This window comes from Colletes gigas, unplaced genomic scaffold (genome assembly GCF_013123115.1).
Source record: "Colletes gigas isolate AHSC1104 unplaced genomic scaffold, ASM1312311v1 Colletes_gigas_Sc00016, whole genome shotgun sequence".
Classification (NCBI taxonomy): domain Eukaryota; kingdom Metazoa; phylum Arthropoda; class Insecta; order Hymenoptera; family Colletidae; genus Colletes; species Colletes gigas.
Window position 1 is genome coordinate 35602 of NW_025106645.1, and position 11683 is coordinate 47284.

Below are 11683 nucleotides of genomic sequence, written 5' to 3' on the forward strand. Positions count from 1 at the left end.
TAAAAGGAGGTTAGTAGAGAATGGCAGCCACGGATGGTGTATAGAAAGGGGAAAAGGGGTGAGTAGAGAGGGTGAGTACCGCGCAGCATCCAAAGCATCAGAAAATATCCTCGACAACGGCGTCAATGTGGGATAGTGCTCGCGAATCAACCTGTCCGTTCAGTGGTGAAAAACTGCGCCCTATTTTCACATTATTTTTATCAAAAGCTAAAATTTTGTCCTTTTCCTGCCGACTTAAATAACTTTCACGCGGCATTAGTAACCAAATTAATGATATCACGCTTCCAACACACCAGACGAAACAAAACCGATGAAATATCGACAGAAAACAATATTCGAACGGTTGGATCTATAACTATGAAACAATAGCAGAAATTAAATTTTCCTCTTTTGTTTTTGAAGTCTTAGAAATTTTTATTTTCACATTGCTTTCGCATTGTCTGTGGTTTGGCTTCCTTAGTTTTAAACTCCATCAATGAATTGTTTATTTGTAGAATTTTCCTTTCCTTCTTCGGACGTTCTTCTTTTCTATTTTTTAATGCATCCATTTTTTAAGATTGTTCTTTTCCCTTCGCTACATATATTTTGTAGTATTCTGCAGTAATAGGTACATTTACTTTAATACTGACTCGGTCCCAGAAGTTAGAACGCACACTACTGCTTTGCGCAAAAGTGACTTTGCAACATCATTATCATGTGACACATATTTCGATCTCTACCCAATATTGTTAGAGAATTATATTGTTGAGAATACAGTCAAGAGATATTAGACTGCCGTGTCAGAAAGGGAGTGCATTAACACCCGGTGACATTATCCTTGACGATGTCCGCAGATCCTGTCGACGGCCTTTCCGTCGACATCGCTCCAATCGCTGAACGCATCGAGTACATCCACCTTTAAAGCAACCCTTTACATCGAAGAATGTTCTTCGATTTTCTTTTATCTTTTATCAATGGTTTTTCTTCGTTTTCATAATGGACAAAAGAAAATACTGAAATATGAAAATAAGATCGAAGTATGCGATGTTTTGTACGCGTAGGTACGTCAGTAAGAGTATGTTTCTTTTTATTGTAATTTTAGTCAGCTATATGGTCAGTACAGATCTGAATACAGAATTGGTATTTCATAAATATTGTGGAAATTTTATTTCAAAACGTGCTTGTTATCGCTCTTCTATCGTTCTAGAATATAAATGCTCTTAGTTATAATTCAAACAAAAAATTATCTCTTTATCTCGTTTCTATCGAAAATTCTATGATTTTTACACTAATTTGGTTGCACAGACAATAGCATGCCGGACAAAAATCATTTTAAACAAATGTCTTCATTAACACTTCTGTTCGGCTATTAAATGAAATTAGTTTCTTCAATATTTATTGATTTATAATACGACTACATGTATTTAAATTAGTCATCTTCTAAATTATTGAAAACTAAAACAGAGCTGGGCAAATTTTATTCCCAAATAACAAACAAATATTTTAAACACTCAGATCGATTTTACTTACAGTTTCTGACAGCCTGATGTTGAGGTACAAGAACCTAACAAGATGACGTCTTCTTTTATTTGCTGATGTAATTGTTGGGGATGCTTCGCAGAATGAGGCTGCAGCAGATTTCCCTTCTGTTGCAGATGATCTACCTAGTAGCCTGGTAATAATTAATTAATTTTATCAGATTCAAAAGCAAGTTACATATGTAGTAGGCATTTAATATTAAATGGATCTATAACTTAATATCTCTACTATATTCTATGTGCAGACCACCAAATTTTCACCATAATTTTTTTTTATAGAGACTTTGTTGTACTATATGTCAACTGTTTTGTCATATTTGGTAAAATTTCAGGGCCAGTTTTGAAAATACAGGTCTGTCCGATAGATTGGAAAATGTGACACAAACTATATCTCGAATTCTCGATGGATACGATATTCGATTGAGACCAAATTTTGGCGGTAAGTATTGAAAAACGATCGAAATCGATTATTTTAATTCACCAGATTCATCTAAAATTGGAAATATTTGTATAGTAGCTGGAATAAAATGCATTAATCATCGGATTATCGGTATTTTCGATGTTTGGAAATAAAATTATTCATGTTTTCTGTTTACATTTTTGTAATTACTTTTTCAGGAGAACCTCTGTTGGTTGGTATGGATCTTACGATTGCAAGTTTCGATGCAATCTCTGAAGTGAATATGGTAAATACATTTGTATTATTTATCACGTAATAGATAATGGTTAAAAATGAATTTTTACCGTAATCTAAATAATCTAAATCTGTTGTGATTCTGTTTAAGAAGTAACATTGTCTTTTTTATAATAGGATTATACGATAACGATGTACTTAAATCAGTATTGGACGGACGAAAGACTAGCATTTTCCCAGGATGAGGAGGTTCTTACTCTTAGTGGGGATTTTGCGGAAAAAATTTGGGTTCCAGATACATTTTTCGCCAACGACAAAAACAGGTGAGCACGACAAATGTCTAGAAATCTGTATTGTATAAACTCTATCAAAAGAGTTTGAAAATAGACAGTTGAATCTTTCTAAAAGTTGTTGATATTGACAAATTATTAAAGTTTAAAAATTTCCAGAAATTCCAGCATCTTTTAATGTTGTACCATGCAATATACTAACTATTACACAATTAATAGATTAAAAAATAACATAATAGTAATCTACCAAATCTAGAGAGTTCAAGCGTTATTTCTCAAAGTATACGGATTAGTGATTCATGTATTGTTAATACAATAAGGATTTTAGGTAAATGGCAGTTTTAGGTGAAAACAGAAATTTTTAAATATGATATAACTAACAAATTATCCGTACGACAGTGTTGATTGAAAATTTCACTGTTCTTTACCGATCCATTTCATACGAAATATTAATTTTTAGTTACTGTTCTTTGTTTTGAAGCATTTTTTATCACAAATATAAATGAGTGCCTTGAGAATGATGATCTACATTTCTTTTTTGGTATTTACGTTACCTTTAGCATACATATCAGAAAAGTTTAATATAAAATATTTATAATAGTACATTTTTCAAATTAAACATTTTTTTTATTCAGGGTGTTCGGTCACACCTGAGAAAAATTTGAATGGAAAATTCTAGAGGTCACAATAAGACGAAAATCAAGAATAGCAATTTCTTGACTGAAGCTTCATTAAAAAGTTATTAAAAAATTTCACACCATTCTGAAAAAATTATTTTTTGTTGCGGGGCTCAATTACAATCATTTTTGGTGAATACAATACTCCTGAAATCCTACCCACTTTCTAGAAAAAATTCAAGTAGGTACTGAAATTTTTAAATGCAATTAAAAAATTTCAAATCATACTAAAATTATTATATTTAGTTACAGGGGTCAATTACAAGCACTTTTGGTGAATATACATATCCCCGAAATCCTACCCACTTTCTAGAAAAAAATTCAGTACGGACGAAACTTTAAACGTTAATAACTTCTTAACGAAGCCTCCATCAACAAATTAGTATTCATGATGTTTGTCATATTTTGGCCTCTAGGATCTCCCATTACAATTTTTCCGAGCGGTGGCCAAACACACTGTATAACTGTGAAATTACAATTGTAAGATAGAACTATAAACAAATCAAGATACAGATATTTGAGACATTCTATTCTCTAATGTTTAGAAATTAATTAAACAGAATCAAATGATTTCTACAAGTACAGATATTAAATAATTATAAAATGATGGGTCCAAAGTTATTTCAATGTCGGAAAGGACCCCACACAGAAATTATGGAAAATGGCCCCCGGTTAAATTAGCTGAACTTTTGATATAATGTAGTTCATTATGTCTTGATGAAAAGTTCCAATGTGCCCAAGCTCGTAAATTGAAGTTTCCGAAGTACGGGGGATCAAAAGCCAATAATAGTGTGCCTTATTTTAGACTACCACGTTTGAGTATATTTGAGTGTAAGAAGTACTGTTGTACACTGTCCATTTATTTGGCCCTTTAAAACTCAATAGTAGTACTGTGGTTCCTTAAATATTACTCCTTGACTCCCCTGACCCTCTGTTGCAAAAAGATGATGACGATGAATTGCAGATTGACACTACGTTGCTAGATAACAGTACCAAACATTAAGTTGTTATTTCTCACATTCCCGTAAATGAACTGGAACTAGAAGAGGAAGTAATAAATGGTTACTACTGCACCTGTCAATCTGGTGCCAAAACATTGGGTACATGCGCACATATTGCAAGTGTTGTAAGGTTTTTAGGATTTGCTCGTCATCAAAGCCATGCCAAATATTCGGATGGCAATCTTCTCAATTGTAGGACCAGAGATGCCGCTAATAGAGGGCATCAAGACAATATGAATGTTGAAATTCTTATGGCCGAATAGAGAGAACTATAAAAATGGCCCTTTTCAGGGCCGCATGGTGTGCAGAATCCAATCGAGCAATCTCTTCGTGGTGTATACTGAGTAATATTAATATCGACGGTGCTTCATGTTTGTACATTGAAAAAGAGAATCATTTTTTACCTTTTTGGCGTTTTTTTATTTTGATTCCTGAAGGGGAGTCAGAGGGTTAGGGGGTCAAGGGATAATATTTAAGAGCCCACAGTACTGCTATTGAGTTTTAAGGGGTCAAATAAATGGACAGTGTACAACAGTGCTTTTTACACTCAAATATACTCAAACGTGGTAATCTAGAATAAGGCGCACTATTATTGACTTTTAATCCCCTGTATACAAGACATAATAAACTACATCATATCAAAAATTCAGCTAATTTAACCGGGGGCCATTTTCCATAAGATCCGTGCGGGGTCCTTTCTATTGACCGTTGTATATTTCCGAAATTTCTACTAACTGGGAAAGGTGTACACGTAGACGGTAGGATGTTTTTGAGAAAGAAAATGTTGGTTTTCGGTTTGTTCGCAGTTTCTTGCACGACGTGACCGAGCGTAATAAACTCGTCCGGTTGTCCGGAGACGGATCTGTCACTTATGGCATGAGATTTACGACGACCCTGGCCTGCATGATGGATCTGCACTACTATCCGCTCGATTCGCAGAACTGCACCGTAGAGATTGAAAGCTGTACGATCGATATTACCTTTCGTAGGATCCTTCCGTTTCCCACTTTGACCCATTTTACTTCCTTCTTTCTCAGAGTATCTCATCTAAAATCTCTAACAAAGTAAGAGATCAAATTTCAGGAACTCTTTCGATTTGATTTAAATAAATTACAGTTACGGACAAAATTATGTGGCCAGGTAGGGAAAATAGGTATGAATTAAGTTTAATCAAAGCACTATAACTATTATGCACTTAAGTTTTATATATTATTTGTCTTTATGGTACATAAATTATTTAGCGAATAATTGAAATTAATGTTTACATTTGTGTTGAAATAAAATATACTTAACGGAAAAGGTTGGTTGATTGTCGAGGGACAAAAATAAGTGGACACGCAGTAGTCTCAAATGAACCATTTGGTTGATGCGTAAGCTTTGCATAGAACAGATTATTTCTAAAGAAACAGCAGAATGTCAGTAAAAAAAGAATTTTCATATCAAATTTGTAATTTGCTAAGCTGTATATTATCAACATCAACACGAGGAAACGTATAGCTTTTGCAAAAAAATATATACATATATCAGTATCACTCTAGAAAAAAATAATATGGAGCGACGAAAACAAATTTAAACTGCAGCAATAGAAAAAAGAAGCGTCATGTATGGAGAAAAAGAAATGAAGCATACAAAAAGCTGTTTTGTATTGTTACGGCAACTGTTAAATTTTGTGAAGGGTCAATAATTTTGTGTTTTTCGTGGAATGGAGTTGGCAATTTGGTACAGACTGACGGAATAACGAATGCAAACAGGTATATTTAAATAATAAACGACAATTTAAAAGAGGCAGTTGCGAAAATGGGACTCGAAGAAGAATTTATTTTGTAATAGGAACAAGCACAAGGTCCGGATTTGAATCTAATCGAAAACTAATAGAGCATACTGAATCCAAACGTATGATTAGAAAAACGGCAGTACAAGAACAATTGCTTTAAATACATATTTACGATTGGCATTTGAAAATATTGATAAATATTACATTGAAATTTTCGCTTTTAAAGCAATTAATGTAGTAAAGGGTGGTCATACTACATATTGATTTTATATTTTTATATATTTTATTACCTGTCCACTTATTTTTGTCCCTCGGCAATTAACCAACATTTTTGTTAAATATGTATTAATTAAATATTAATTTCAATTATACGTTAAATATTCCATAAACTTATATTAAATTAAATGTACCATAAAGGTATATAATATAGTGGGTGTTCGGCCACCCCTGGGAAAAATTTTAATGGGAGATTCTAGAGGTCAAAATAAGACGAAAATCAAGAATATTAATTTCTTGACTGAGGCTTCATTAAAAAGTTATTAAAAAATTTGAAATCATTCTGAAAAAATTATTTTTGGTTGCGGGGCTCAATTATAATCATTTTTTGTGAATACATATACCCTTGAAATCCTACCCACTTTCGAGAACAAAATTCGAGAAGGTGTCAAATTTTTCGATAAAATTAAAAAATTTCAAATCGTTCTAAACAAATTATTTTTGATTGCAGGGGTCAATTATAATCATTTTTTATCAATAGACATACCACCGAAATCCTACCTACTTTCGAGAAAAAAATTCCTTACCGAATATACATATGTATAATTTGAGGCCTGAAATAGTTCCCCGAAGTTTCATGTGAATCTTTGAAACATCATAACTCCTGAACGAATTGGACGATTTTAATGTTTCAAAAGGCAAACAACGCGTATTTTAATGAAGAATATGTAGAAATTCCAAAAATATCCGAAAAGTTGTTCCTTAACACTGTGAAATGAGAAAAACCTCATAAAAATGGCCCAATCTTCAAACGTCCGTAACTTCTACAATAGTAAAAACTTTTCTGTAGAGCGTCGAACAAAATTATTAAAAATGAAAAACGAATTTTTAAGTAAAATCGACAGAGGGTAGGTGCCTAAACTTTTCGGCGAAAAAAAAATTTCAAATCGTTCTGGAAAAATTATTTTCGGTTGCGGGGGTCAATTACAATCATTTTTGGTGATCAGACTTAGCCCCGAAATCCTGCGCATTTTTAAGAAAAAAATTCAATACCAGCGGAACTTTAAACGTTAATAACTTCTTAACGAAGATTCCATCAACAAATTGCTATTCTTGATTTTCGTCTTATTTTGGCCTCTAGAATCTCCGATTAAAATTTTTCCCAAGGGTGGCCGAACACCCTGTATAAAACTTAAGTGCATAATAGTTACACTACTTTGGTTAAATTTAATTTATACCTATTTCCTTGACCTGTCCACTTAATTTTATCCGCAACTGTATATCAAATAAACGTTGAGCAAATCTATTCTATTTTCTTGCGTCCATTGTTATCATCAAGTTCCTGTTTTAAGATTTCAAATAATAAATATAAAATACTTAAATACTAAATTATTGATGTATCTAGCTGCTCGGAAGAAGTCTACGTTCTAGAAATTCGGGAACTTCTTTATCGTGGTAAAATATTCCAAATTCTACGACATATGTACCTTCTCGTTACAACACACTGTGAACAAACGAAATTGTGATTGTTTAAGTATCTTTAAGGTATTTTAAAGACGGATACCAGAATAATTCGATAAAATGTCATCGAGATAGCAAACTTGAAAGGAGTTGTTTATTCTCTCAGACGGATACACGGTGCTGGACGTGGTGATGTATTGGAAAGAAACTCCAGTTCGTGGTGTCGAAGAAGCGGAACTGCCACAATTTACGATAATTGGATACGAAACAAACGACCGGAAAGAGAGGCTGGCTACCGGCATATATCAGAGACTTTCGTTGAGCTTCAAGCTTCAAAGGAACATCGGATACTTCGTTTTTCAAACGTATCTGCCTAGTATCCTCATCGTGATGTTGAGCTGGGTCAGTTTCTGGATCAATCATGAAGCAACCAGTGCCAGAGTTGCTCTCGGTAAATAAAAATTACTTTACTACTTTTACTATTAAGTTCAGGAATTCCTTCAGCAAAAAATACTCGATCGATTCTTTGTCTATTTCAAATATTCAACTTGTACTTACATAAGATAGTATTAATTTGTGAACTTTGTTTATTTTGTAGGTATAACGACAGTTCTCACAATGACTACGATATCGACAGGTGTACGTAGCTCACTGCCACGTATTAGCTACGTGAAAGCAATTGACATTTATTTAGTAATGTGTTTCGTTTTCGTATTTGCGGCTTTATTGGAGTATGCAGCGGTTAACTACACTTATTGGGGCGCCAGAGCCAAGAAAAAGACAAAAAAGAAGGAAATCGATGACAAGAAAGTCATTTCTTCCAAGTCAGGTAGCCATAATGAGTTTCGAATGTACGTTAGACATTATGTACACACACTAATAACATCAAATTAAATGAAAAGGCTCATAACTAATATTTTGTTGAGTTCAAATTCCGGTATTATTTAATTCCCCGTTTATTATGCAAAAATCATGTGTATTGTGTAAATTAAATTGATGTTTTAATTAACTAAACTAAGTGTTTAAAAGTTAAAAAATTATTATAATTCTATTTTCTAAAATATTACTGATTTTGATCGATCGTTTTGATATGTTACCAGCGCACAAGTATATTTTTGTATGTTTGGAAGTTAAGGGGGTATTGCTGTCTAGATTGTCATTTTTTCGGCCTTTTTTGTGATTTTTTTGTTAATGGTAGGTAAGCTATTTTGTACTGAGATTTTGCAGATATATTTATTCATCTTATAAGCATATACAATATTTTATTCATCAAGAAGTATTAAAAATTGTGGGAGTTATAACTTCTTGTTTAATGGCTTGTCTGAAAAAGTTGCTCCACTGGCTTCCACAATTCCAGCCAATCCACTAATCTGAAACAGAGGGGGCTAAAGTATCTTCATTGGGAAGGGTGTAGTTATAGCAAGAACTATAATGTATAAAGGAATGACGGCGTTTCAAGTTTCAAATTTCTATTTTATAACCTTTCTTTTGTCTTTAGCACATTAAAAAAAAAAAATAGTAAAAGTCAACATTTTTAAAAATCTCTAGTTCCAGCGATAAAGGCGTGTCTGCTGAATATTCTCTTCAAATTTGAAGTAAATCGGTCTGTTAAATCTTGAAATATCATGGAAGCCAGTTTAAAAAAACGCATTTAAACAAGAAATTATAACTCCCACAATTTCTAATATTTTTTTATGAAAAAAATACTGTACATTCTTATAAGAGGAATAAATCTACCTGCAAAATCTCAGTACAAAACAGCCTACCTATTATTAAAAAAAATTCACATAAGAGGCAGAAAAAATGACAGCCTCGACAGCAATAGTCCCTTGAACGCATAAATTTAAAAGGTTTAAAGAAAGATGGAAAACAGAAAATAATTTTTGCAGGAATCAAAACGAGTTCCCCATTTCCTGGTTCAACGGAAGCGGATATAATAGAACTGCAAGACCTCCGAATGTCACCTCTGCCAAGTATAAGAAATAGATCGGGCCTAATCAGCGGTAGTTCAACACCTGCAACCATAAGAGAACACGATCCTGCCAAGTTTCCCCCTAGTTTTCGCATTTCCAGAGTCGCGGCTTATAATACACATGGAAGAAACATTGGTCTCAGATACAGAGGACCCAAGCAGCACAAACCCAAGGTAAACAATTCCAGACTTTGCTATATTTTAAGTTTCAAAGATGATAAATGACCAACGTTAAAGCTAATTGTAAACTAGCTGTTTATAAAATTCTTAAATAGTCTTAAATAATAAAATTATGGTTACAGGTTTTACATGCGATACGAAGAGGAGCATCCGTACTGCGAGTGTCGATGCCGAAGATCAAGGATGTGAATATTATCGATAAATATTCAAGAATCATATTTCCAGTTAGTTTTATGCTATTCAATGCCATTTATTGGGTATTCTACTTTCTCTGAATCAAACCATCGCTACTCTCTCGCTATTTGTCGAGAGACAAAAGACAAAATGGACCAATTGATAATCAAGAATTTGCATGGATATAAATAGAGAATCGGTTCGATTACGAATTTGGACGGAGTTTCGCGGTCAAATTCGAGTTCCGTTTGGGTCTTGCGCTGGAATTGAAATCGAAATCTTCATTCTCGACCGAAGGGAGCAGGTATCGAAAGTATTGAATTGAAAGCTGCCAATATTTATCGACGAGGAGATATTTTCGAAGATAGTGACGATTTAATCTTGAAGTATAACGATATTTTAGAAAATACGTTCCTAATTGATAGCTCGTCAATTCGAATGAATAATCTGCCGCAAATTCTTTGAAAATGATTAAATCGACCGTAAGAAACAAAACTATTTAACCAGTTGTTGCTGTTCGAACGAATACAAAACAAAATATTCTTTTACAATTAACAAACCGAAATTAGCGATTATTTTGAAATTACTATTCTTTTTGTGCCAATTATTATTGTCGATATTTGATAGTATTTACAAGTATAAACGACGAAAGCTATTAAAAAAGGAGAAAACATTCGAAGAGAGCATCCAAAATTTAGAGACATATATCACAGCTAGAGTAGTTTTCGATTAAAAATTCTAATTATCGTTACCGTAGGTAATAAATAGGATTACTGTAACATTTCGATATGGATTATTCTGCAAACTGCGTCACGAATTTGTCTTTCATTGATACCTTGAACTTTGCGAACGATTAGCTGTAGATAGTGATGGGATTTCGAAGCGGTTCGTATTGTTTCGAATCTTATTGTGTATTGCGACACAGATTCAAAGCTATTCGAATAAGACTTAATGTTAAAGATGTTGGAAGTTTTGATTGATTTGGAAGTCTTGTAAATTCGGAAAATAGTGAAATTCTTGGTCCTTCTGAAAGTCTTGAGAATATCGATAAGTGTCAGTTTCGAGCGTTGAGTTAAAGAACGTTTAACATCTTGAGTACATATGTCAGGGATGGGGAATTACCGATTATCGAAATTCTTATAAATTGTAAAACTTTCAAGATGATCAAGCTTTTTAAGACCCAAGATTTTTCCGCCATTTTATAGAAACGAAGCGTTCCAAATCCCATCACTAGTTGTAGATAAAGTTCACGGAATGAATCAATTTTGTTTAAATTTAAATATTTTATATTATCTTGCGCCCCAATCGAAACGGTAAATTGTTAAATGTACATACATATATGTATAATACAGCCAAATAATCGCCAAGTGTTCGTTTATTATGCGAAAATACTTTGACTTGGTTACTTAATTTATTGTAAAGAATTCTACGAATGTTAGAGCGTCACATTATGTTTTTTTCAACGTTAATTACAAAACCATTGTCTTGATTAGTTTCCATACGTCTTGTACAATGCAGTGATATTCTCGATCATAGAACGAAACATATATCGTAGTAATAAAAACGAAAGGAAATAAAATAAAACTGTATTTTCGGTATCGTTAGACCAAACTTAACAGATGGTTCGAATATTAGAATTAACGGAAATCCAAGAGAAAGGAATGTTAAGAGAGCGAGGACGCCTGAATGAGAAAGGAAAAAATTGTCTTTTTCTAGGGAATATTTTTCTGACAAATTCAAATGCTATCCATACAGATTGCGTGTCGTAACGTTAATTATTTTAATAT

At 33.1% G+C, this 11683-nt stretch overlaps 1 protein-coding gene across 1 annotated transcript; it reads left to right on the forward strand.

The window, feature by feature from the left end:
• The first annotated feature begins 1188 nt into the window (after nt 1-1188).
• On the forward strand, nt 1189-11564 carry LOC122400082 (gamma-aminobutyric acid receptor subunit beta-like). Its single transcript, XM_043401305.1, has 9 exons — nt 1189-1654; nt 1850-1956; nt 2136-2203; nt 2329-2474; nt 4926-5083; nt 7737-8021; nt 8169-8399; nt 9460-9716; nt 9845-11564. Exons 1-9 carry the CDS (start codon nt 1590-1592, stop codon nt 9995-9997), a joined length of 1470 nt encoding a protein of 489 aa, XP_043257240.1. The 5' UTR covers nt 1189-1589; the 3' UTR covers nt 9998-11564.
• Nucleotides 11565-11683: the final 119 nt, after the last annotated feature.

Excerpts from the sequence above, each read along its gene's own strand:
- LOC122400082 (XM_043401305.1), top strand. The coding sequence starts at position 1,590 with ATGCTTCGCAGAATGAGGCTGCAGCAGATTTCCCTTCTGTTGCAGATG. Across the intron at positions 1,655-1,849 it reads ATGATCTACCTAGTAGCCTG|GGCCAGTTTTGAAAATACAG; the intron begins GTAATAATTAAT and ends GTAAAATTTCAG. Across the intron at positions 9,717-9,844 it reads CCAAGCAGCACAAACCCAAG|GTTTTACATGCGATACGAAG; the intron begins GTAAACAATTCC and ends TTATGGTTACAG.